Source organism: Miniopterus schreibersii (genome assembly GCF_964146895.1).
Source record: "Miniopterus schreibersii genome assembly, chromosome: 17".
Classification (NCBI taxonomy): Eukaryota; Metazoa; Chordata; class Mammalia; order Chiroptera; family Miniopteridae; genus Miniopterus; species Miniopterus schreibersii.
This window is the reverse complement of record NC_138117.1, coordinates 43,009,683-43,037,250: the sequence shown is the minus strand read 5'-3', so window position 1 is coordinate 43,037,250 and position 27,568 is coordinate 43,009,683. Positions and strand designations below refer to the sequence as shown.

At 55.3% G+C, this 27,568-nt stretch overlaps 1 protein-coding gene across 1 annotated transcript in view; it reads left to right on the top strand.

The window, feature by feature from the left end:
- The window catches only part of TSNARE1 (t-SNARE domain containing 1), a 68,050-nt gene extending 51,473 nt beyond the window's left edge, over positions 1–16,577 (top strand). Inside the window, 2 exon segments of the mRNA XM_081116914.1 lie at positions 11,226–11,325; positions 16,448–16,577. Of these exon segments, the coding sequence (XP_080973040.1) occupies positions 11,226–11,325; positions 16,448–16,519 (172 nt within the window). The 3' untranslated portion in view covers positions 16,520–16,577.
- Positions 16,578–27,568: the final 10,991 nt, after the last annotated feature.

Genomic DNA, 27,568 nt, shown 5'->3' with positions numbered 1-27,568 from the left:
GCCCCACAGCCTTGACCAAAGCGTCTCCCGGACCCTCATGGTCCTGCAGGGACATGGGGGGGCAGGGGGGCGCAAGGAGGGCAGTGAGGACCATCTGAATCGCTCCCGTCTTCAACATGCTCCTCGGCTCCCAATCATCCCCTTCTACCCTGGCCTCAGTCCAGGCTTTGCCTTTCTTGGGGGTCTTGGGAATCTCCACTCTGCTCCTCCTTTCCCGGAGTTTTGTGTGGGGGGGTTGGTTCCTCTTCCTAGAAGCAGCCTGCTCCTGGGTCAGGGCTGGGCCCAGTCCCCCTCCCCCCCACTGCAGCGACCCTCCAGGTTTGGACCGTCACTCCACACTCCACTGGGCCTGCCCTCCCCAGCTGTCCAGTCCACCCCTAGGGAGGGGACACCCAACTTAGGGCCTCAGTGCCCTGCCCCTTCCTTGAGGCCCAGGTTTCCTTTCGCTGGGGTTGAGCACACCCAGCACTGCAGCCTCCCTGCATCCCATCCTGGAGCCTGCTCCTGACCGCTCTCAAGTCTCAGCGTCTGCCTCTGGTCTGAGTGGGGCCTCTGCCTCCCGAGGAGCCCTGTCTCTGCCCTCCTTCCAGGCCCTTCACAAGGGGTGGGGCAGGGTGTGCCCTGTGCTGGGCGGAGCCTGCTTGTCCTCAGTGCCAGCAAGGACAGGCCAGGTGGCCTGGACATGAGGGTGGGGACTGGGACCTGGCAGTGGGGGCACATCCTGTCAGGATATCAGCATCTTACACTGGACTTGGGCCTGCAGCTCACTGTGCGAAAAACACTGTGGAGCTGTTAGCCTGTGAGGACCTCAGTGCAGTGGGATTCTAGGACGGTGCTGCGGTGGTTACAGGAAACCGAGCCTCAGAAGTCATTTTGATGGTCTTTTCCTAGCAGAGCATTCGGTACTCACTCAAGGTCGTATATGCCCTGTTTGTTGTGTAAAGTGTGATGCTGTGAGGAGCTTCCCTTAACCGTCTCCTCACCTGACAGCAGAAAGTCCCTGCTCTGTCCGTGCGGGAGCTCAGCCAGCCCCCCGCTTCCACCGCAGCGGACTCTCTTCCCTAAATTACGTGTACGAGCACCTTCCCTTATAGAGTTCAAAACAGTTTGGTATCGTTTTATACAGACCCTGTTGGTAAAATGTGTCGGTTGCTAAACAATATATTGTTTGGTTTTGCTGGTTTTAGGCCATAAAGTTGAGGCACACTATCTGCATCCTTCCGAGACTTGCCTCTCCTTCCACTTCCTTCCCAGGCCCACCCATGTGCTTGTGCAACACTGTGGCTTAGAGTTTCACTGACGCGTAAGATGCACTCTCTTCTCAACAGGACGGAGAGCGTTGCCAGCTTGTTGGTGCCAGATGGCACTGACCTTGGCACTGTCTGCGTGGGCAGCGTCTCCCGTGGGCACTGTCGGCCTCAGAGTGGGAGGGAGGGTCTCTCTAATCCACACTCAGCACTGGGGTTATGGGGTGCGGTGTGCACGGTTCGACTTCATCGGGGGACACTGAATTGATTTCCACAGTGCTGTGAGTTGTTGCGTTCTCACCAGCGACACCTGAGTGCTGTCCAATATTTGCTGTCTTCAGAGTCCGAAACATTTGCCGATCTGGCGGATGGAAAATAGCATCTAATTGTGGCCTTCATTTACATCTCCCTGGTTACTGATGAGGTGGAATCCTTCATATGTTTATACGGGTTTTCTTTGCTGTGAAGTCTGTTCATGCCTTTTGCCCATTTTAAAAATTGGACTGTCTATTTCCTTCTAACGTACATACACACACACACATGCACACACATGAGCGTGCTCTTGTCCAGATGCGGACACTAGGTTGGTCATCGGGGTTGTAGACATCACCCTGGGGTTGCTTTCCCTGTGACTTCCCTCAGGGGGTCCCTGGATGGTGGGGGTTTTATGAGCTCCCCACACCCCTAGTCTGGTTTTCGTCTAAGGGCTTCAGCCCTGCTGGCTGTGTCTGAGGTTGGCTCCCACCCCAGGCTCTGTCGGGTCTCTGCCCCTCCTACGTGGAACCCTCACTGTCTCGGTCGCCCCCCGCTGGGTACTAATGACCCTATCTTCTAGGTAGACTCTGGCACCCTATTTTCTGGGAGTGCCTGACCTTTCCTGGCCCTTTGTCCTTCCGTGTATATTTGAGAACCGCCTTGCCAGGTTCCAGAAACAAACCGTTAGCGTTTTTGTTGCAGGGGCGTTGGCCCGTGGGCCCGCTGGCTGAGAGCTGCTGTCTACGACGCTGGGCCTCCTTTGCTGTGAACAGTGCATCTCCCAGCTCGCTTATGTCTTACTTCAGTGTGTTACATATGCTCAAACCATGATTTCCCCCAGCTATAGCCTTCATATCTTTTAAAAGACTTATCCTAAGCATGGATATTTTTGGTCCCTATAAATGGCATATAGAACAGCAGTTGGTGGATGGAAATGTGGGTGATTTCTGCAAAGTGAGTGTTCAGGCAGCCAAATGTTAAAGTCTCATTTCTGATCCTTTGTCTGAGAGTTCTCTTGTTTCCTCCGATGGCGACCCTGCTGTTCCCGATAATAGCGGTTTCATTTCCCCCTCCACACTTCTGCCTCCCGCTCCTGTTCCTGGCTCCCGGAGTCCTGGCAGGTGTCACGTGGCAGGGACAGGGACGTCCTTGTTTGGTTCCTCATAGGGACACTGCAGTGTTACCCCTCGAAGAGCATCGGGTCCGAGCCCCCTGTCCGTGCTCCTCATCCGACAGGTTTGCTGAGGGTGCGCCGAGAGCTTTGCTCTGTTTTTCTAAATCCTGGGTGGATGTTCAGTTTCATCAGTTGTTTTACCTGTTGGATGATTATTTAGTGTTTCTGCTTTAATTTGTTCATGGGCTGAGCTCCAGTTAGAGATTCCCTAACAGTAAAGCCCTTGAGAGACGGGACTCAGCTTGGCCAGAGCGGTAACAGTAACAGCAACTATCGCTCAGAGTCGATGGCTCCATGCACTGAAGGGCCTGCCGCGCTCACATTCGCCTAGGGCTTTGGCATCTCTGTTGGCCCCGCGTTTCCTTCCTTTCCTGACCCTGTCTGGCTGTGACACTGAGTTCACAGCAGCCTCATGGAGGGGCTGGCCCCATTCTCCCGTGCAGTTTGTAGTCACGTCCTGTGTGCGCAGACACGCGGCCCTGACCCAGTGTGAGGGTGGTGGCGATTCCCACAGCCGGAAAGGGGTGGGGGTGACAGACGCCAGCATCCTGGTGCCTATAAAGACCAGCGGGGCACAAATGCCATGAATGAGCCACTTGGGTTGTCACCTCATGAGATAAAATGGATGGGCTTCCTCAGACAGGCAGGACAGGCACACGGCCACCCTCAGTAAGACACATGAAGACCCAGGCGAATGACAGGACAGGAGAGAAGGGGCAAGTAAGCAAATGATTGTCTGAAGTGGACCAGCCTTCCGCCCTGACTCAGACACTTGCCCTGCGGAGGACGCGGGGAAAAGCCACCGGGCACACGCACCAGAGCAGCAGCCTCGCCCGCTGCGCAGGTGCGGCCTCGCCCTGGGTGTTGCCAGAAAGAAGTGTCTGCAAAGTTTTCTCCTCCTGCTCCCGTTGGAGTCGACTGGTGGCGTCCCCGAGAGGGACACTATTCAGCACGATGCCCGACTTTGGGGAAGTTTAATAAGAATGAGCTCATGAGTGTTCACAGCATGAAGTCACTAAGGAGCACAGGCGTCACCTCCTTGATCCCACAAGACCTGGTTGTTACCCTTTTTTGTGGATAAAGAAACAGGCTCAGAGGGGCCAGGTCGCCCAGAGGTGCTCAGTGGCAGAGCGGGGCACCTGCATGTTCTTTGGGAACCACCTTCATGCCATACCACATAGATGGGGCAGCTCCAGGAACACCTTACATGCTGGATCCTTACATGCTGGTCCCGCCACAGCCTGCCCACCAGAAGGCGTGAGTGGTCTTGGAGGAAAGCTCATCCGTCCTGATCAAAGAGGCTGCCCCCCTTCCCTCGAAGTGCCAGGACATGCGCAAGTCTTCAGGCTGGACTTGAGTGGGTGAAGGGTGGCGTTGGCGGTTCAGGCAACCCCTGGGGGACAGGCCCCGAGTTTTGCACTGGACCCTGCGGCTTGGCATAGGCGAGGTGCTCAGGGACCTTTGCATCACTTTGGAGGGCTCTCTGCTGCCTCCATTCCCCATCCTTGGGGTGGGTGCCCAGCTCCTGCCTCAGGACACAGAGCCCTGAAGTCAGCTCACAATTCTATAACTTTCCCAGTGCCTGTTTCCATAATTCTGGCATTTGTAATCCACTTAGAAAACATGGCATTTTCGATGTGAACACTTAAAAAACAATCCATTCCACACCCATCTACCCAAATGCTCTGATTTTGAATAATTCTTTTGAAGTGGAGTCTAAATATATACAAATAGATGTTTCTGAAATGTCGTGTGTTCTGAATATATTTACATGAGAAACAGCTACTGAGGACGGGGTCGGCCGGGAGGTTTCTGCAGAATGAGGGTCCCAGTGGGCCAGAGGCTCCCAGTGGGTCAGAGGGTCAGAGTCCAGCGCCCATGTGCCCACGCAGTCCCCGCCCTGGGAGCCCCTGGGGGAGTCCCTGCCCATCTCTGAGCTGTGGGGACCTTGCCAGGACCTCAGGGACCAGCAGGTGTGGGGAGGGAGCCTCAGCCCCACCTCCCTCTCACCCTGCCCCCCCTTATCTCTGCTCCGTCATCCCCAAGCCTCCTCTTGGAGCCCCTGCTGCCGAGCCCCAGGGTCCCATTTGGGTTTCTTTCTGTTTGTTCCCCACCTTTGTGGGAGGGTCTTCCTCACCTGCTTGGGTCCCTGCATGGCTGCTTATATTTAAGGCCGGGGCCTAAGAGGTTGAAGTTGGCTGGATGGTGTGTTCTTGTCTTTGGAGGCTCCGCAGCTGTGCTGTGAGCCTGGCTGGTGTCGCTGCCCCCCCGAAACTCTGACACCCCAGGCTCTCCCTGAGGGTAGGTGAATTCCTGGAAAACAGCCTTGGTCCTAGGGGAGTGACTCCCTTGTCCTCCCGTTTGGGGCGATGGGGGTGTAGGCCAAGATTCTCTCAGCCAGGCTTTCTGTGGGCCTGGGGTCATGCCTCTGCCCTGCTCCTCCCTGCCCTCCTCGCCCGGCTAGGTCTCAGACACCGTGCACCCTTACCTTAGTGGAAGGGGACCAGGCAGAGGTGGCACCTGTGTGTGGGCCCATTGGACTGACAGCCCAGTGTCCATCCTTCCTCGCTGTGGACACTGAGCCCGCAGAGACCCGAGGGCAGCGTCTGCAGAGCCCTTCTCTGGGCCCCACTATCGGGACAGCTGGTTCACTCCTCTTGGTCACCTTGTTTCCATTAAGCCTCACCAAGTTCAGGGCAGTGGTCGGCCAAACACAGCCCCATCTTCAAGAGTACTAGTGGGAAGGAAGCAGAAGCTGAGCTGGGTGACAGAGGCAAGTTTTATGTAGAGGGAAGCAGGGGGCTGGGGGAGCCTAATGCAGTGGGGAGCATCTGGGAAGCCATCCTGGAGGCAGTGGCACTGGAGTTGGTTTTGGAGAGAGAGTGAGAGTTCTCTAAGTGAAGAGCTCAGAAGGCAGCAGGAGCACAAGAAAGGGTCCCACAGGGCTGGGATGGGCTGAGCAAGCTGGGGAGGCCTGTAGCCTCTTTGGAGCAGCTGGGAACAAGCCTGGGTTCTGGGCTTGGAAGGTGGAGCTCTTCCTCAGCCAGTGAATTAACTCAAGAAGTACTGCGCAGGGAGGCTTCTGGACCACACGGATGACACTAATTGGGCCCCAATCAAGAGCATAACTTAGGTTAATTGGCTCCCCACCAGCAACCCCCACCAGCCTTCTTCAATGAGGGGCTGTCATTTGTGAATAATTAGTCACAACAGACTGCTGGGGGGGGCACCCAGGGTGTGGGGAGCCAGGCTGGGTCAGACAGAGAGCCACTCCTAGGTGTGGAAGCAAGGCTGATGTCCTCCCACAATGGCCTTCACCCCACTCTGTCCCCTGTCCCTGTGGTATCTTCTCCCTGCTTGCTCCCTCCTGTCTGGTCCCTGAGCAGCTTTGTCCCAGTGCCACTGAGGAGCTGTGGGCTAACTGTACTTTCTAACGCTGGGATTGTGGCCAGCGTGTTGGGACCAGGACTGGCAGCCATCAGGACAGTCCCAGGGGCCTCGTGACAGCCTCTTGGTAGCAGGCCCCGGGCAGAGGTCTGGGGGCTTGGCTATCCACCCAGCCTTGCTCCCAGAGAGTGAACTGCGGCTCTTTGCTGCCCCAACATGCCCAGTGCAGGGGCTCACCACCTTGGAGGCATCACTCCCCAGGGTCAGCGGAAGAGATGGACTGGGCTGGATCTGTTATCTTGGGCTGCTGTGATCAGGACCAGGGACATTGAGGGCTTCACAAATCTGGGGCTGGGAGTCTGAGACCAAGATGGCAGCAGGGTTGGCTCCTGAGGCCCCCTGGTGAGGGAGAGTCTGTTCCAGGCCCCTGTCCTCCACCTATAGACTGCCATCCGCATGTTCACATGGTGCTCTCCCTGTGTCCTGGTGTCCAAGCGTCCCCCTCATAAGGACGCCAGTCAGATGGGGCCAGGGCCCACCCTAGTGACCCTGCTATCACTAGATCTCTGTAAAGGCCCCTCAAAAGTAAGGTCCCACTCTGGGGTCCCCAGGGTTAGGACTTTAACATATTTTTGGGGGAACAATATTCAACCCACAGCACCAATCAGATGGGCATCCTGATGTCCCTGCAGCACTGTCCCTGCCCGGCACAGGGTGTGAAGCATGATGTGGACATGGGCGCATCCATCCATCCATCCATCCATCCATCCATCCATCCATCCATCCATCCATCCAGTGGCCCCGCTTGGGTCCCCTGCCCCCCTACCTTCAGAAACCGAGGCCAACCTCCTGTAAACGGGCTGGACTGGGGCAGCTCTCAGCAGTTCCAGGGGCCTTTCCAAGCCCCTCCCTGTCAGACATGGGGTATTCAATAGGAAAACTCCCACTGCCACCTGAAGGAAGACTCCCCAGCAGTTCCCCAGGTCACCAGTGTAGCCAGTACATTTCCATCAGGGAGTTGGAACGGTCAGCCTCAGTCCAGGCTGCGTCCAGGGACGTGCCTGCTGGAGCTTGGGAAGGGGGCTCGAACTCACTGGGTGCTCCTGGTGGAGTGAGGTGTGGTCTCTGCCCCCTCAGGCCAAGTGAGGGGCCTGGGCCCCTCCTTCTCTGCCTCCCCTGCTGGGGGCTGACCAGGGATGAAGTCTGCAGGGGTGGGGTGGGAGGACAGCAGGAGCTCCCTCCCTTGGGGAGGGTGCAGATGCTGGGGGCTGGAGCAGAGATGCTGGGGAGTGCTCTGCCTTGTGCCAGGAGGGGAGCTGGCAGGGCCGGGGCTGCAAGCACCTCATTAAAACCTGTCTCCGCCTCCACCATGTGTCCCAGCTGAGCATCTGGCAGCCCTGGGCCCTGCCTGTCATCACCCTCCCTCCTCTTCCCTTGAAGTCCCTGGAGAGGCCCAGTGAGGTTTGCTGGTAGGGTGAGGAGGGGGCTAGAAGGAGCTGCTTGGTGGTAGCTGATCATAGGCTTGGAAGTGCCCTCTCCCCTCTTCTCCAGGTGACCTGTCCTGCTTCTCTTAGGATCACCGTCCACTCCAGCTGAGGCCCTGTGGCTGCTCCTTGGCTCCCAGCTTCCCCACCTCTGTTCAGCTTAGGGTGGGGGTGGAGGATAGACCAGAGGGACTAGGAAGGGAAGGCCTGAGTGTGGATCACACACCCAAGCAGGAGCTCGCCGCTGCTGTCCATCGCAGGGCCAATGCCATGGTGCCAGGAAGGGAGATCTGGGCCACGCTGGGAAGGTGTGGGCACAACTCTGACAGATGGCGAGGCAAAGCCAGTGTGCGGTCCTGTCGGCTGGGCTCTGCCTGAGCCACACTGATGGGAGAGCCAGGGCAGCACGCCCAAGTCACTTGGTCAGGCCTTGATATATGACCGGTTTGAAGCCAGACCCACCTGATCCTTTTAGCCCGTTGACTCCCTTGGGCACTCAGATGCATGCAGATGGCTCATCAGGGCTCAGTTTGCATTAGCCTTTGTTTAGGGAACTGGAGTGCAGGAGGGCAAGGACATGCAGGGCACACCGTTCTGTGAGGGGCGGGGAGTGGCTGAGAGCAGGCTTTGCTGCTGGATTCCAGTTCTGCTCTACAATGCTGGTGGTTTTGGGCTGGTCACTTTATCTCTCTGAGCCCTCACCTGCATTTGGGTGTGCATAAGACCTGCCTCTCAAGGCTGGGTGGGGGTGAGCGAATCCACACAACCTGGTGCTCGGCACCCAGCAAGGGCTGGGGAAGAGTGCTGTCCTGCTGATGGGATGACAGTGGTGGGCATGCCATAAGGACAGGGACCAGGCCCGCAGGCCCAGCACATGGACTGTGGGTGCTGTCTGGGTCCTGAAGTGCTCCCAGGCTCAGAGCCCCTTTCCTGTGGCCTGACCCCCAAGCCCTCTCCCTCCCAGGAGGGCTGTGGGTTTCTGGCTACCTGCCTACCCCCATCTGTGAGCTCCTGGATGGAGCAGATTCACTCTGGGCCTCCCATCCTGACCCCTCCATGCCCCACTCCTGCACATGGCTGGCATGTCTGCTCAGGAGTATGGTTCAGATTTGCCTACACCATCTGTGAAGCCATGGGCAGGTCACATAACTTTTCCAAGCCCAGTGTTTTGGCCTGGAGCACAGGACTGGGAAGCCAGGCTGGTGTGTGGGTCCCTCCTAAAGTGGAAAAACACTGAAGCAGCTGGATGGGGCCAGTCATCCAACCAGTGCCCAACAGATGAGACCCTGCTCTAGAGCAAGACCTGGATCTGCACATCAAAACACACTTGGATGCCAACCCCCAAACCCAAGTTCAGTCCCACCTACTCCAGGAACAACAACTCTCCAGTATCCCCTGTCACCAGCAATCTCTTCTTTTCCCCATGGTTGCCTTGCTGTGCTTTACTACCAACCTCCACTTTATGGCCACCTTGAGAAAGTGGATAGATAGGAGGATGGATGGGTAGATGGATGGAGGATGGGTGGATGGATGGATGGAGGATGCGTGGATGGGTGGAGGATGGATGGATGGATGGATGGATGGATGGATGGATGGATGGATGGAGGATGCCTGGATGGGTGGAGGATGGATGGGTGGAGGATGGGTGGATAGGTGGAGGATGGATGGATGGATGGAGAATGGATGGATGTGTGGAGGATGGATGGAGGATGGATGGATGGATGGAGGATGCGTGGATGGGTGGAGGATGGGTGGATAGGTGGAGGATGGATGGATGGATGGATGGATGGATGGATGGAGGATGGATGGATGGAGGATGGATGGAGGATGGATGGATGGGTGGAGGATGGATGGAGGATGGATGGATGGGTGGGGGATAGATGGATGGGTAGGTGGATGGAGGATGGATGGATGGATGGATGGATGGAGGATGGATGGAGAATGGATGGAGGATGGATGGAGGATGTATGGATGGGTGGAGGATGGGTGGAGGATGGATGGATGGGTGGGGGATGGATGGATGGATGGGTGGGTGGATGGAGGATGGATGGGTGGGTGGAGGATGGGTGAGTGGAGGATAGATAAATGGAAGATGGGTGGATGCATGGAGGATAGATGGATGGAAATGGGTGGATGGATGGGTGGAGGATGGGTGAATGGAGGATGGGTGGATAGATGGAGGATGGATGGATGGGTGGACGATGGTTGGATGGATGGATGGGTGGGTAGAAGGATGATGGTTGGGTGGGTGGAAGATGAGTGGATGGATGGATGGATGAATGGATGGGTGGGTGGATGGATGGAGGATGAGTGGGTAGATAGATGGGTGGATGGGGGGAGTGTGGGTGAATGGATGGATGGATGGGTGGAATAATGGATGGATGAATGAATGACAAGCCTCAACATTCACCTAATGACTCCGATGGGCAACCTGGGTACTCATCTTTGACATTGCTACTCCACTCCCTCGCATATCTAGTCACAGTCGGGTTCTGAAGATTCCCCTCCTGGTCTTGCCTCTGTTCCCCTAACCCTCTCTCCTCTGCTCTGGGCTCCACCCTTCCATGGGTCAGTCTTCCTTCTAACCATTCACTCTGTTTCTTCTCCCTTTTCTTACCCATCCTCCCATTTGTTTTCAAGTGGCCTCTTCACCAACACTCTCTTGAACATTTCACTCTGGCTTACAGTTTCTCAGTCTTACATGGTATCTCAGGGGTGCTGTCCAAACCCCTCCATATCCTGCAGGCCAGTCTCGCCCATCTACTTTTCCCTTCCCTATCCTTCCCTACCCTTCCCTACCCCCACTCCAGCCACTCGGTGACTTACCCGATTATTTTAAGCTCCATTTTGCCTGGTTTCTCCCTTGATACCTGGCCTCCCACCTCCTGGCCTGCCTGTGAGTCCTTGATGCCCACTCAGGACTTATATGAGGCATCACTTTCTTCACATGGTCTCTCAACCCCTCCCTAATGAGTCCCTAGCACAAATCTGTGTCTTTTTTTTTTTTTTTTTATGAGACCTTTGATGGTAGACCTCAGAACTTGCTAAATTAGTAATAATCCAACAATGTACAGGAATAATAAGAATATCTGATGAAGTCTACATGTCTGGTATTTGCCAGACCTCAGGCTATGTAACCTCCATGCATAATCTTTTTTTTTTTTTTTTAAATGTATCTTTATTAATTTCAGAGAGAGGATAGGAGAGAGAGAGAGAGAGAGAGAGACAGAAACATCAATGATGAGAGAGTCATTGGGGATTGAGCCCACAACCCGGGCATGTGCCCTGACTGGGAATCGAACCCCGATCTCCTGGATCCTAGGTCAATGCTCAACTGCTGAGCCACGCCTGGCCGGGCCATGCATAATCTTAATTAAGGCTTTCAGATGTTTCCCCCTGGAGTCTGGCATCATTCTCTGCCTCTGGAGCTGGGGCAGTCTCCTCCCTGTGGCCTGGCTGCAAGGCTAGCCCAGAGCAGTTCTTGAATGAGCTTGTGTGCCAGCTCAGGGCAGAGCCCTTTCCAAGGGACAGGTTCTGCCTGGACCCTGCCTCCAGGGTGGGCCCAGCCCCCTGCATGCCAGAGTCCTCAGCAGGCATGAGCCAAGTGCTCCCCATTCCCACCCCTGGGATAAGAGGCTGGCAGCTGAGATACATCAACAACCTTGTTCTCTCTCCTAGCTCCAGAGACACAAGTACTACTTCCTGTTGGCTGGAGTCGCCATTCTGCTGGTCATCATCCTCATCATCACCACTCTATCTGAAAGCGATGCCACCTGTGGTAAGTGCCCCCACCTTCCCCTTACACCATCTGTCTCTCCATCATCCACTCGTTAGTCTTTCCATCCTTCCTCATTTCATCCATCACCCACTCTCCTTAATCCATCACCCACCTGTCCATCATCCATCCATCATCCATCCATCCATCCATCCATCCATCCATCCATCCATCATCCATCCATCTATCCATCCATCCATTATCCATCCATCCATCCATCCATCCATCCATCCATCCATCCATCCTCCATCCATCATCCATCCATCATCCATCCATCATCCATCCATCCATCCATCCATCCATCCATCCATCCATCCATCCATCCATCATCCATGTATCCATCCATCCTTCATCCATCCATTCATCTCTCCATCCGTCACCCACTCATCCATCATTCACCCATTATCCATCCACCATCCTTCCATCATCCATCCATCCATCCATCCATCCATCCATCCATCCATCCATCATCCATCCATCCCTCCATGCATCACCCACCCATCCATCATCCATCCATCCATCCATCCATCCATCCATCCATCCATCCATCCTCTGTGTCAGGCCCAGGTTAGGCCCAGGTGACTCAGCAGGGAATGTGGCAGATGGGGGCCTTCTTTTTCTGGAACTCACAGCCATGGGACAGGCCAATCTGAAGCTCCCTGTATGTGCTCACTGTAAGGTCACAACTGGCCATTCCCCTGGGCAGTCAAGGAGCAGAGCTGGCTGGGTTGTGTGGTGGGTGTGTTCCTGGAGCCCCAGCAAGAAAGTGAGGCCCTGGTTGGGAGACTTAGGCAGGGAGCCTCACTGAGGCACATTGGGAGCTGGGAAGTGGGGTGTTCCCTGAGCATGGGGCCCTGGGTAGGAGCTGAAGTGGTACTCAATTGGGACAGAGCAGGTAATGTGCCTTGAGTGTCAGTGCAGAGTCTCCTCCGCATGTTAGGCAGGCGTCTGAGTTATTTATTGCTGAGCAACAATTAGCTTAAAACTTAGTGTCCTGGAAGAATTAATATCATTAAAATGTCCATACTACCCAAAGCAATTTATAAATTCAATGCAATTTCTATTAAAATACCAACAGCATATTTCACAGACCTAGAACAAACCTTTTGAAAATTTATATGGAACCAAAAAAGACCCCGAATAGCTGCAGCCATCTTGAGAAAAAGGAACAGAGTGGGAGGGATCACATTACCGAATTTCAAACTGTATTACAAAGCCATTGTAATCAAAACGGCCCGGTATTGGTACAACAGGCATATAGATCAATGGAACAGAACAGAGTCCCCAGAAATAGACCCACAACATTATGGTCAGTTAATATTTGACAAAGGAGGCAAGACCGTCCAATGGAGTAAAGACAGTCTCTTCAATAAGTGGTGCTGGGAAAATTGGACAGGTACATGCAAAAAAAGGAAACTAGACCACCAACTTTCACCACACACAAAAATAAACTCAAAATGGATAAAAGACTTAAATGTAAGTAACGAAACCATAAAAATCCTGGAAGAAAACATAGGCAGTAAAGTCACAGACGTCCCACGTAGTGGAATTTTCACTGATACATCTCCTAGGGCAAGAGAAACAAAAGAAAAAATAAACATATGGGACTACATCAAACTCAAAAGCTTCTGCACAGCAAAAGAAAACAGCCTCAAAATAAAAAGGAACCCCACGGTCTGGGAAAACATATTTGCCAAGGATATATCTGATAAGGGGCTAATTTCCAAAGTGTACAAAGAACTCATAGCACTCAGCAAGAGGAAGACAAACAACCCAATTAAGAAATGGGCAAAGGACTTAAATAGACACTTCTCCAAAGAGGACACACAGATGCCAAGAGACACAGAGAGAGATGCAAATTAAAACCACAATGAGGTATCACCTCACACCTGTCAGAATGGCTCCATCTACAAATCAGCAAACGCCATGTACTGGCGAGGGTGTGGGGAAAGGGGAACCTGGTGCCCTGCTGGGGGGAATGCAGACTGGGGCAGCCACTATGGAAAATAGTACAGAGGTTCCTCAAAAAATTAAAAATGGAGCTGCCTTTTGACCCAGTGATCCCACTCCTAGGAATGTATCCTAAGAATCCTGAAACATTCATCAGAAAGGATATATGTACCCCGATGTTCACAGCAGCACAGTTTACAATAGCTAAGATCTGGAAACAGCCCAAGTGCCCATCAGCAGATGAGTGGATAAAAAGCTGTGGGACATTCACACCGTGGAATACTACGCAGCTGTAAAGAAGAAGGATCTGGTACCCTTTGGGACAGTATGGATGGACCTGGGGAATATTATGCTAAGCGAAATAATCCAGGCAGAGAAAGACAAACATCACATGATCTCGCTTATATGTGGAATCTAAAGAACTTAATAAACTGATGAACAGAATAGATTCAATGACATGGAAGCATGGATCAGACTGACGAATGTCAGAGGGATGGAGGAGGGCGGGTGGGTGGAGGGGGAGAGAGTAACCAAAGAATGTATATGCAGATATGCACAACCCAAGGACACGGACAATGGTGGGGAGAGGGACTGGGAAGGGGGATGGGATGGGGTGGAATGGGTCATTGGGGAGAAAAAGGGACATCTGTAATATTTTAAACAAAAATAAAATTTAAAAATAAAGACAAAACAAAACAAAAGTTTAGTGTCCAAAAACAATAGACACTTATTCCCTCACAGTTTCCGTGGGTCAGGAATTCAGAAGCGGCTTTCCTGGGCAGCTCTGTCCCCGAGGCTGGGCTGGGGTGCCCCTGGGAGAATAAGTAGCCAGCTCTGGTTTGCACTGAGCATAGGCTATGGGGGACAAGCTGGGGGGGGACTCAGTTATTGTCAGCCTGCTGTGTAGGTGTTGCACGTGTATTACCTGGGCTGCTCATCCAGCCTCCAGAGGTGGGCAGGTCCCTGCCTGGCTGAGCCGCTGGGCTAGACAGATGCGGAACGTCTTTGATTTCCCTAGAATGCGAGGCAGTGTGGCCCCCAGCCTGGCACCCTCACGTGCTGAGGTCAGAAGAAAGGACAGAAGAGGCTGGCAGGGAAGGATAGAGGGCCCCAGGGAGGGGCTATGGGGTGGAAGATAGGCATGGGAAGGTGTGTTTGGGGGCCCAGCAGACAAGAGCTCCTGGGGGTCCAGACGACAGGTGAAGGGTCCTCCTCTGTCCCTGCAATCTAGGGTGGGGACAGCTTCCAGCTGCAGGCCCAGCTGTGGGAGGGATTTCCCAACTCCTCCAGCCTGAACCCTCTCCCCTTCAGGTTCCCCAACTCCCTCCTCTTTCCTGAGATTGGGGCCACCAGCCGCTTCCCACTTCTCTGCTCTGCTCAGGCTCATCCCCAAGTCCCTGCACATTCAGGTCAGACCCCACCCCAGGACCAGGCAGATCTGAGACCCCTTCCATGTGCAAGAGGGAACCCAAGGATGCGTTCTGGGCCCAGGGGTCCCTCCCCAGCTCCTGCAGACCCAGTGGGGACAGCTGTTCCCTTTCTAGCAAGTCCCCCAGCTGGAGCAGTCTGGTCATAAGCAATGGCCCCTGTCCCTTTGGGGAGACAGCAAGGCTAAGGTCACAGATGGCAAGAGAGGCGAACTCTGGCCCCGGCAGCTTAGAGAGCAGTGGTGGAGGAAGAGGGCAGCAGGGCAGCTCAGACCCTGTACAAACCAGGAGGTCCTGCTCCTATGCCAGACCCCAGGCCGTCTGGTGGGGTCTGTAGGTGTGGGTGTCCCCGGGCTCTGTGGGGCTGGTGGAGTCCTGAGCCCAGGAAGGGACTCACTGTCGCTGGCATGTGACCTGAAAGAGAGACACCGGCCCCAGCACCCCAGCACCTTCTCCCAGGAGCTCTGTGGGAGCCTGGAGCCCTGCGCCCGGGACTTTGTTTCCTGCAGAGAAGCGGAGCCAGGAGGGTGTCCTCTCCATCTCCGCTGAGTTGCTCTGAGGACAAAGGCAGATGGCGGCTGAGTAGAAACGGCGCTTGGAGGGCGGAAAGACTCTGTTTAAGCGTACGGGATTATTATTTTTGCAGAGAAAAGCGGCCTCTGAGGGGGAGCTCAGGCTCCCTGACTTGAAGAGTGGGGTGCACGCGTGGGAGGGTGCGGCCACCCCCAAGAACCTGCTGAGCTCACAGGGCTGTGACCCTGCACGGGACAGGCGCCCACTCAGGTGGGGCAGCATTGCTGCCTCGGAGGCCCTGAGTCTCCAGAGTGGGCAGGATGGTGCCAGCGAGCCTCACTCCCCCTCGAGGCCCTGGAGTCGATTTACAGTGACTGTGAAAGCTACTCTGGGATCAGGGTCAGAGCCCAGCCCTGGTGTGATCGACAGGGACAGCTGGATTCTCGGGGGTCCTTCGGGGTCCCCCATTCCTCCTCTCTCTTCTCCTCTGACAAGGCCTACCTGGCCTCCTGACCCCATGGACTCCTCAGCCCTTCTCCAGCTACCACCGCCCACGGCCAGGAGTGGGCATCGTGTCCTGGCTGGACTTTTACAAGGCCTTCAGTTTTCTCTTTTGAAAGTATATTTATTGTTTGTCCAAAAATGATGCATGTCCCCTCAAACAAATGGAAAAAAACAGAGAAGGTGACAGAGCCACCCCATGTCCGTGGCCACATGCTACAGGGCCACATGCAGAGCCACGTGGCAGCCTGTAGTTGGAGGGGACCTGTGAATGGGGGCCGCAGGAGGTGCACCTGGAGGAGGGCACTCAGTGAGCCCGAGTTTGCGCCGTTCACTGACAGTGAGAGATGGGGGTCGGGTCAGGGAAGGACGGGAGGAGCTAAGGGCAGCTCCCGGGTGTGTGGCTTTGAAGGCAGGTGGAAGGTGGTGCCCCTACTAAGAGCAGAAGAGAATGGAGTGGCCCAGGCAGGGCTTTGGGGCAAGGACAGGCTGGCAGGGCCAGAGTGCAGGGCAGGGGCAGGTGTTTAGGGATGGCAGGGAGGCGGCCACTTCCCTCTTAGGCCCTGTTTTCTCATCTGTGAAATGGGCCCACCTCCCTGGGGCCCATTCAAATTGGCACGTGGAAAGGGCACCAAGGACGGGCTGCCTGGCCTGGCCCAGCCCCAGGTGAGCAGGGCGGCTGCTCTGAGCCTCCCTTTTCTCAGTGGGACTTGATGGAGCCTATTGTTTTGCAGATTGATGCTGTCACCTGGCCTGCATGGACCCAGGAGAGCTTTGCATCTGCCTGTCCCCAACCTGGGTGCTGACTCCCACCTCTGCACCGGCCCCTGGCTGTGTTGCCCTAATAAATTGCCTCTGCTTTGCCCGCTGCTGTGTCTGTCTCCTTCTGTGGCCTGGGAGGCATCTTTCTGGCTCTGGGGCCTCTGAGATGGAACCTGGCTGTGGGGGTGGGAGGGAGGTGGCAAGTGTGTGAGTGTGACAGTGTGTGTGCATGTGAGCCTCAGTGCTCCGTGTGTGTGTGTATGTGTGTGTGTGAGCCTCAGTGCTCCCTGTGTGTGCATGTGTGTGAGCCTCAGTGCTCCCTGTGTGTGCATGTGTGTGAGCCTCAGTGCTCCCTGTGTGTGCATGTGTGTGAGCCTCAGTGCTCCCTGTGTGTGCATGTGTGTGAGCCTCAGTGCTCCCTGTGTGTGTTGTGCCTGAGTGCTCCCTGTGTGTGTCTGTGTATGTTTGTGAGTGTGTGTGTGAGTGTGTGTCTGTGTGAGTGTGTGTTTTGTGTGAGTCTCAGTGCTCCTTGTGTGTGTGTGAGCCTCAGTGCTTCCTGTGTGTGTATGTATGTGAACCTCAGTGCTTCCTGTGTGTGTGTGTGAATGTGAATATGTGTATGTTTGAGCATTAGTGCTCCGTGTGTGTGTATGTGTGTGAGAGCCTCAGTGTCCCTGTGTGTGTGTGTGAGTGTGTGTGGGTGTGTGAGCCTCAGTGCTCCATGTGTGTGTGAGCTTAAGTGCTCCGCGTGTGTGCGTGTCAGCCTGAGTGCTCCCTGTGTGTGAGCGTGTGTGTGTGTGTGTGTGTGTGTGTGTGAGCCTCAGTGCCCCCTGTGTCTGTGTGAGTGTGTGTATGTATGTGAACCTCAGTGTGTGTGTGTGAATGTGAATATGTGTATGTTTGAGCATTAGTGCTCCATGTGTGTGTATGTATGTGAGAGCCTCAGTGTCCCTGTGTGTGTGTGCGTGTGTGTGTGTGTGAGCCTCAGTGCTCCGTGTCTGTGAGTGTGTGTGTGCGAGCATGCTGGCTGAGCTTGGAGGTGAGTGTGAATCGTGCGATGGGGGTAGTCTAGGGCAGTAACCTGCCATGGGGCCCAGCCCACCCCTCCCATGGGAGACCTGCGGCATTGATGGATACGGGGACCTTGCCCTTTCCTCCCTGAGACCAAGTACAAGCCCTGGCCTTCTGGAAACAAAGCAGGGGTTGGAGGCAGCTCTGAGGCCCCTGCAGCTCCTGAGATCCTATTTTCTCTGCCTCCTGACGCCCAGCCTGGGACGGGCAGGAATAAACGGGTCCTGGCTGTGGCAGGAATAAAGACACCCTGTCCTATAGGGGTGAGGGGTAGTGGGTGAGATGCCCCTAAACAAGAGGGGGGCAGAGAAGCTGCTGCGGGTGGAGAGGGCTGGAGGCAGCCCCTCTCGCTATGGGGAGTGGGCGCCTGGCAGGCCGACTGAGGTCCCCATCAGTACAGCACTAGGGTCAGCATTGTCCTTCCCAGGTCCCCATAGAGCTCAAGACCTCGCAGGGGCGGGGAGAGAGTGAGCCCATCTGGGAGGCACATCCCCAGAAGAGTCCGCAGGCTGCTGCTTCCCGCTCAGGTGGGCGGGAGCAGGCGGCCACCCCCTCCTGCAGCCGAGGCCCCAGTCCTCTGCTGGGGCACGGTTCTAAAATGTTTGGAATTGCTGATGCTTTTCCCAGACATGGCTTCAGGGTTTTGAAGATTCTGCAAAGCTCTTTCTTCCCCAGGGACCAGTAAGGTGTGTGCAGTGCAGCCTAGCAGCCTGAACTGGGGGGGAGTTGGGGGGAGGGGGTGTCGGGGGCAGGCCCCCAGCGGAGCTGCAGCCACAGCTTTGCTGCAATGGCCACTGGCTCACTAGCTGCCCGGGCCCCAGGGGCTGTCTGCAGGAGGTTCAAGGAGCAAATTGGATTTTACACCTCCGGGCCTCAGGTATGAGGGACAGTCAGAGGACCAGGCACTGGCGGCTCAGCGTCTGAGCCCACAGGCTGGCAGGTGCAGGCCAGGCTCAGGAGGGGCTCGGAGAGGGGGCTGTGCGGAGGCCGGCCCTGGATTTGGAGATGGAAGGGCCAGTTCTCTCCCCCGACCTGGGAAACCCAAGTGGTGGAGGCACTGGTTGGAGTCCTGTAAATTGAGGTCCCTGCTCTGGGGCTGTGGCCCCCATTTTATAGATGAGGACACTGAGCCCAGAGAATGGGTTTACCTGCCGGGAGGTGCTGCTGGGAGGACACAGGCCTGGCTCTGCCTTGCTCCCCTCTGAGCTGCATGACCTTGGAGATCCTGGGGGGCCAGCCAACCCTCCTGTGGGACACACAAGACCCAAGCACCCCTGCTGGCCCGTCAGCACTTCTCTGGTGGCCCTGGTGGGAGCAGCTGTTGGGGGTGAGGAGTTCAGGCTGGCAGACTCAGGGCAGTGTGGGGCCAGTGCGGGGCCAGAAGGCAGGTGCCCAGAACAGTGCTGATGTCAGGCTGATGCCACTGCCTGGCCGGGCTCAAGCCTCCCCCTCAAGGTGTCTGGTGACTTTCAGCTGCACTGTGTGTAGCGCGTGAGGCCGAGAGCCACGGGGGCTGTCCCCGCTGAGCCAGCCCCGGCCAGAGAGGCCTGCCCAGCGAGTGCCCAGCGGTTAGGGTCACAGGAAGGGGTAGGGTTTGGTATGACCAGCTGTAACCACGGTATCCGCTCCCAGAGCCAGCAGGACTGGTGGGAGGACCCACCTGTTGCTCCTCCTGGGAACACCCAGACAGAAATCCGGTTTCCCTCTCACACAGTGTCGGGCAGAGTGGCAATTAGAAGCATCTCCTTGTTCTCAGGCCAGATATGATTTATGGGAACCCAGAGGTTGGTTGGAATTGTTGAACTTTCCTTTTGGGGAGGTTGGGGTGATGGAAGGACTGGGTTTTGGCACATAACTGATGGCTCAGAGGTATTTGTTCGGTGGAGATTGCATCTGAAGCATCCAAGTCAATTCTCTTCTATTTCTCCCCAGTCCACACCTCTCTTACCTCTCTCTCACTGTCTTCTCAGCCACCTCAGGTGCCCTGGAGAAAGCATCCATTCCTCATCTATTTGTCCTTCCATCCATCCACCCATCCACCCATTCATCCCTCATCTATCCATCTATCCATCTGTCCTGTACCCATTCCCCATCCACCCATCCTGCATCTATCATCTATCTATCTATCTATCTATCTATCTATCTATCTATCTATCTGTCATCTATCTATCTATCTATCTATCTATCTATCTATCTATCTATCTATCTATCTATCTATCTATCATCTATCCATCCTGCACCCATTGCCTATCTATCCATCCATCCATCCATCCATCCACCCACCCATCCATTCCCCATCCATCCATCCTGCACTTATCCATCCCCATCCACCCATCCATCCATCCATCCATCCATCCATCCATCCATCCATCCATCCATCCTGCACTTATCCATCCCCACCCATCCATCCATCCATCCATCCATCCATCCATCCATCCATCCATCCTGCACTTATCCATCCCCACCCATCCATCCACCCATCCACCCCTCATTCATCCATTTGCACCCATCTCCCATCCACCCATCCATCCATCCATCCATCCATCCATCCATCCTGCACTTATCCATCCCCACCCATCCATCCACCCATCCATCCATCCTGCACTTATCCATCCCCATCCACCCATCCATCCATCCATCCATCCATCCATCCATCCATCCATCCATCCTGCACTTATCCATCCCCACCCATCCATCCACCCATCCACCCCTCATTCATCCATTTGCACCCATCTCCCATCCACCCATCCATCCATCCATCCATCCATCCTGCACTTATCCATCCCCACCCATCCATCCACCCATCCACCCCTCATTCATCCATTTGCACCCATCTCCCATCCACTCATCCACCCATCTCCCTACCATCTACCAATCCATCCACCCACCCAACCATCCCCCATTTACTCATCCATTCAACCATCCATCTCCCCTGTCATTCACCCATTCATTTATTCCAACAGCTGCATGTTCTAAGCGCCCCCTCTCACCTGGGCTTTGTTCAGGAAGTAAACAAGGACCCTGCTCACCAGAAACTCCCAGTGTGGTGGGGAGTCACACGTGTAAACAGAGGAGCCACAACCTGCTGTGGGAGGCACATAGGAACAAAGGTGACACAGAGCAGGCAGCCAGGTGCTCTGGGTGGGGTCCAGGATGGCTTCCTGAGGAGGCCACCCTGAGCTGCAGGCAGGGCAGGAACATGTGACCTCCTTCCAGCCCAGAATCCCGTGCTGCCCAGCATCATCAGAGGTCCAGAGCCAAATTTTGGCCAGAAGTTTTCAGTTCTCCCTTTAACCAAATCTCTGCTCCCTTCCCTTGGTGAGTTTCCAATTTAAACACCCACATTGTTTACTCACTGAAATCAATCGACAAGGGACCATCTTGTATTTGCAATTCAATTGACTATGATACACTGTATCACAATTACAGCTTCAATGGATTTCTTTTTAATTTATTTTTCTCTTAACACTCTCCTCCGAGGTGATTCTGAGACTAATTGTCCTCCAGCTCACCCTCGTTGAGGAGAGAGGGATGGTGGGCCGCTGCAGCTCCCGGGGCCACAGCTGGCCCTCGCTGCTGCTGAGCCTCAGGGCTCTGCTCCACTTCCCTTTGTCCTGCATCCAGCCGCCCACACCCTGTGATCTGAAGTCCCCGCAAAGTGTATCCCCAGAGGAGGTTCCACTGTGGGTGCTCTGATCTGTGGGCTCGGATAGGACTGGTCCCTGCCCCTGCCCAGCCCTGCCCTGGACTTCCCACCCAGAAGGGAGGGGGCAGGAGGCCCCTTCCAGCTCTGACGGCCTGCGCCTCTGCCGGGGATTCCTGAACGTGCCTCTTCCACTCTGGGCCTCAGTTTCCTCATCTGTGAAGTGGCCCTGAGAGTCTCTGGGCCTCTGCAGCTGTGACATTCTGTGAATCTGTGTACAGTTCGGGGTGGCATCCTGGCAGGGAGATGAGCAGCTTCCCAGGGGCTCTGGGCAGATTTACCTGGCATCCCAGGAATAGATGTAGCCATATATTAGGCACCTGCAGAAACAGCCGATAACTCCTTCCTGCATTGCCCTTGCCTGAAAAATTCTCTCACAATGGGGACTTTTTTGCTATTTTGGGACATAGATCCTCACGGAAGCTGAGATGCTATTTCCATTACGGTGTCGCATCTGTGAAAAGAATAAATAACAGAGGTGCCGGAAAGGGGGTGGGGACGAGGGAGGGGAGCCCCGTGCTGAGTCCAGCACTGCAAGACCAGCCCACAGGCTTCCAGAAATGTCCAGGGTGGAGAACGACGTCCAGCCGCGGCTGCTGGCCTCACTGCATTGGCCCCAGGTGAGCTCAGCTGGGACATTGGAGCCACTGGGCTGGGAAACATGCTGACCCCATGGGCTGAAGGAGGCAAGAGCCCCAAGAGGGCATGGCCGCAGTGGGCATGGGGCAGCCCCTTGTGCAGTCACTAGGTGGTCCCCCTACCCAATATGCACCCCATCGCATGCAAACCCCAGTGAGAGCCTCAGTCTCCACAGTTTCACTTTGCTGGTGTCCACCGTGGGCCCTCGGCCTGCTGACTTCTGTGGCAGATGGTCAGGGTCAGCTCAGTGCAGTGGCTGCAGATGGCCCTGGGTCCTAATGCTGTCATTAGGCCCAGCTCTGTCATTTTTGTGACAGTTCAACTTGGGAAAGTCAGGTTCTCAACTTCAGGTTTCTGACCTGTACAATGGGAACTTCTCCCTAAGGCTTCGAGGAGATGCCATTTGCTCTTTAGGTAGGTAATTAATGTCTGTTAGTGTCTGTCAGTGCCTGCCTGCCATGGGCACCCAGCACGGTGAGGGCCTGTCCATGGAGCAGGTGAGTGCCCATGTTCCCTCAGGCATGGCAGACTGGCTGAGAAGGCCTCGGAGGCCTTCCAAGTGGGGATTGCAACAGAACTGCAAGGACCCGAGGGGACTGAAGTGACCCCCGGAAGTCCTCCTTGAGATCACACCTCCTGCCCTCATGCTGCAGCCAGGAGGCACCTTCTCTGCACTTCTGCTCCAAGCTGGGCAGTGGGCCCGAGGGGCTCCCAAGTGGGGCTTCGAGCAATGAGATGCTAGGGAGCCAGATTCAATTATGCACCAGGTGTTATGTATGGGACATGCCAGGAACACATTGATCCCTCAGGGAGACAGATTGGCTATGAATCGGGTAATGGACTAGCTTGTAAGTAAAATATATTGGATTGTGCAGACAGCCTGGCTGGGTATTGGCTTGAGGGGAATGGGGCAGATTTACGAGCCCGGGAGGACAGCTTTCCAGCGGGTGGCAAGACATTGGCGTTCACCCAGCACCTGGGCCTGGGGAGGCGGGGAAATCCCACTTCATGAGGGCTGTGTGTTCCAGGGACTCATCCTGGGTTACCTGTGTCCCCTGTGATGATCCTCACACCCAAGAGTCTGATGACCAGGGTCAGGGTCAGTGTGAGGCCAGGATCAGGGCTGAGAGTGTGACCAGAGTCAGGGCTCAGAGTGTGATCAGATCAGAGTCGGGGCTCAGAGTGTAACCAGGGTCAGCGCTGAGAGTGTGACCAAGGTCAGGGCTGGGAATGTGACCAAGATCAGGACTCAGAGCATAGCACTGAGACACAATGAGATGCCCTCGGCCACATGGATCAAATTTCTAATCTCTGTGGCCTTTGCTCCATTCCTTAGCCAAATATTTGACCAAGATACCACCGGATGGAGAGCGATTCTGGACAGGTCCAGGACCCTCTGAGCCAAGAGCTGTCCAGGTGCACCTGTCCCTACTGAGGGTCTCTGTTTCGAGGGAGGCCCCATGAACCTCACTCACCCCCTTTGGCAGGGGCCAACTGGTGTCTGTTCAGGACTCCTTACACCAGGCAGCTTCTCAGTAAGCTTTATGGGGTTCAATTATTATGTCTTCAATAAATATGACTGATCTCAATGGTTCTTAATGCTCCGTGTCAAACTCTCTTGTAAAATAGCTTAAACATTCAGCATAAACACCTGTCACTGCTGGTAATGCTGCCACCAAGACCTTGACAAGAGCCTCAACTGGTTCGGGGAGGACAGGAGGTGTCCTTGACCCTGGGCCCAGGGTCAGCTGGGACAGGGGTCCCTCCCCAAATCCCACAGCAGGAGGATTTTATGATGAGAACTGAGATTTCAAGGAAAACAATGAAACGAAGTGTGAGGTTGGATGCAAAACCATCATATTTGTTTTCTTGTTTCTGCTGTAACAAATCACCACCAATTTAGTGGCTTAAAACACTATATATTTGTTTCTTACTTTTCTAGAGGTCAGAAATCCAAAATGAGTGTCAGGGGCTAAAAACCAGGTGTCAGCAGAGCCGATTCCTTCTAGAAGCTCCAGGAGAGAATGGCTCCCTGCCTCCTCCACCTTCTCCAGGCACCTGCATTCCTTGGCTCGTGGTCGTGTCACTCGGAGCTCTGTTTCTACCGTCACCTCTACTCCTCACTTTGACCCTCTGTCTCTCCCATGAAAGGACCCTGGTGATTACATTTAGGTGCACCAGGATGATCCAAGATAACCACCCACTGAATAGCCTGGACGTACCACAGCCTGAGAGTTGCTGCTGGGACAGGACACCAGGAAGGCACGCAGAGGGACAGGGCCCAGCTCCAGGTCACGGGTCTGCAGTGCAAGGTCACCCAGACAGCATGTGGGGAGTCATGTCCTCTGTGTGAGGAAGGCCTGGGCTACTTTCTCCTTGAGTTGAGGGAGGCACCAAGGCTCCCGGTCATGGGCTGGGGGCACTCCCCCTTCCCTGGGCCCAGTGCCTATGATTAATACCAACCCCCCTCCTGAGACTCCTGAAGCCCCTAAGTGACCCCAAAATGCACATCAGGGACTTTACCTCTGCATCCAGGCCCTGTGCAAGCTCTGGTTTCCACTGGACTCCCAATATGCCACATATTCAGTCACCGCAAGAGCTCTCGGGCAGCCCCTGATCTCTGGCACATGGCTTTGCGTGCTCACTGTTCCTCTGGTGTGCAATTCCCTCTCCCGACTTTTCCATGGACAAACTCCTGCTCATGCTTTAAGATGTAATTCTGGTGTCTCCTCTTTCAGGAAGACTTTCCTGATCGCACACATCCTCTGAAGCTTCTCTCACCCCCTGCATGCGCCCTGTGAGTTGCTTCCCTGGCCCATGGCCTTCCCCCTGCCCAGAGCAGTTGTCTAACCTTTTCTACGAGGGGTTTCCCCACTGGGCATGGTGCTGCTGGCACAGGGCATCCTGCCTGCCTGGCCCCATTTTCTCACGTGTAATTGATGCTTCCTATCAATCTCTTGCTTCTTGGAACAACTTCAGGTTTATTGAATCTGGAAGGAACGAAGAGAGCGAGCGAGAGAGCCATGTATATTGCACAGATCAGTTGTTCTGACAGTTTTATTAAAGACTGGGGTGGTTCGGTCATGTTGTAAGTGAGGCTCTGTGGGGGGAGGCTGGGCAAAGGCTGGAAGGCAGAAGGATCTGGCCTCTTCCAGAATCGCTCCTGGGGACTCCTTCAAGCTGTGGAAGGTGGAGTTCAAATCCAGTTCTCCCACTTAGCAGCTGATGACTGTGAACAACGGCCCAGTCCCCAGTGGACTGGCACCTCCCTTGCTCGCCTCCTGAGCTGGGCAGGCTGCGGGGCTCCTGGGTTGAAGTCACTGAGAAGTGCCAGGCGGAGCCAGTGGGGAGGACAAGGACAGGCTGAGGGGAGATGGAGAAGGGAGCAGACAGTGTTTATGCAGGAGCCACCCATGCTGGCACTTGTGACTGAGGGCCCCGGTGGGAAGGGGCCGGCCCAGCTCCTTGGCAGGAAAGCTGGCTGCGTCCAGGCCAGGCAGCCCTGCTAAGGTGGACGCTGGTGCTGGGGCCGGCCGTGTGGCCTGCCAAGGGATGACAACAGCAAGCCTGGTGTGCAGTGCTGTGAGCCCAGTGATGCCCTCCTGCCCCTCAGCCCCCTGCTGCCTGGGGAAGTCAAGGCTCAGAGGCATGTGGGGTCTCAGCCTGAGTCCACAGTGTGGTCTTGTACCTGGCATCTGGGCAAACAGAAGCAACGCCCCACCCCGTGAGCATGGAGGGCACAGGCGTGGCAAGTTCTGGTCAAATACCCTGCTCCGCAGAGCACCTGCGGCAACGGTGATGTTTAGACATTTTCATGACAGTTCTCACCTCAAGCCAGCGAGGCAGAGGAGTAGTCACAGTTAGTGGCCCAGGGAGGTTAGGACACTTTTCCAGGGCCACACAGCTCATGAGAGTCAAAGTCTGTGCAGAGGCAGGGCCCATGCCTGCTCACCTGCAATGTCCCGCCTCATGCCCCGGGGCCCGCAGACAACGGAATGCACTTTCCCGGGGGGGGGGGGGGGGGGGGGGGGATCATTCGCGTCCTGCCCTCGCCAGCACCGTTAGTCAGGGGACTGCAGGCTCCGCGGACGCTGGGCCCGGCGCGGCGGAGCAGAGGCAAACCAACGGGGTGCCACGGCTTCAGCAGCGTCCTGGGCAGGTTGTTCATAAACCGGAAAGAATTGTCCATAAACCAGAAATAATACAGGCTGGCAGGACCCCAACAGAACATGCCGACATTTACGGCTTTTTTGCTGAACAGCCCTTACCTCTTCGGGGAGCTGATGGTGCCTGGCTCTGGCTCTCTTTTCCAGACCAGAAGTCCCAGGGCCCCAGGGTGGCCCTTCTTCTGGGAGCCCTGAATCTCCAAGAGGCCGCCGCGATGTTTCCTGCCTGCTGGCTGTGGATTAGCGCTTGTGTTTGGGAGACTGAGGTCACAGTCACCTCACGCCGTCCATGGGCAGTGTACACAAGATTCCACTGAATCACAACCAAAAAAATTAGAACAAAATAATGGTCCGTTTCTCAGTGATTCCCTGATTTCTCCGACACACGGGCGGTCCTCAGCGTGCAAGTGGTCCCGGAGGCTGCAGGTTCTGAGTGTGTGCCGAGCCCTATGGAGGGAGCTGGCCCCCCAGGGTAACTTGCCGTCTGTCTCCTGCAGACCGATTCTGGAATGTGTCCTCCCTCTCCCCGGCCCACACTGGCCCGGGCCTGGGGAAAGGCGGGCTCTGCATTTGAGGTTGCTGGGGGGCCGGGCTGACCTTCCATCCCTGACTCCTGAGCTGCGGGGCTTCCCCAGATGGGCAGGCTGCCTGTGCCGCAGAGGCTGGGAAAAAGTAAGTTAAAGAAATCGTCAGAGAAAGCAGCCCCCTCCCATCCTGCTCCCTCCTTCAGGCTTTCTCCTCTAAATAGACCAAAAACATGGCAATTTTATGAACAAATCAAGCCATGCATTATACAATTTTACGTTCCTAAGCTGACAAAGTGACTTTGAATCTATAAAAGGCACCACAAATAAGCATTCCATTTAATTTTGCCCCCTGAATGGCCCTCTTCTCCATTGCTTCCTCTCGAGTGCCCTGGCTGGGCCCAGGCTTCACCTCGTCTGAGAGGACCGCTTCATCCTGGTAAAGACGGGGATGACCCTGACTCCGGCCTTCTCCAGGCCTGCAGAGTCCCTGCTGGCCAGCAGAGATCTGTTCACCTCCCGTGGTCCCATTCCTGACTCTCCATATGAGTCTTGCTGATCTCCCTCCCTTCCCCAAATTTCTACAAATGCTCTCACTTGCCCTCTGATCAACTGGTGAACTCCTACACATCCTTTGAAACCCAGCTTGAATCCCCCCTCCTCTGTGAAAACTCCCATCAGTATAGTGACAAGTGCGCATTGTTAGCCCAGAATTTATGTTTTCCCTCTCTCAAAGCTAAAGGACAGCTTGGACTGGCAGACTAGCAGAAGCTCCGAGCTGGGAGGAGGCACAGAGGGACTGGGAAGAGGGGAGTGGGGGGTTTTATGGGGAGTCAGCATGAAGAGATGTGGAGGGAGAGGCTACTGCTGGGTAGGAGGGGCTGCCCGGTTTGAGGGGTTGGAGTGTCCAGGCAGGGCTGGAATCCTGGCATGGTCAGCAAAGATGGGATCACAGAGGCCCAAGTGCCCTGCTGACGGCATCCTGTCACC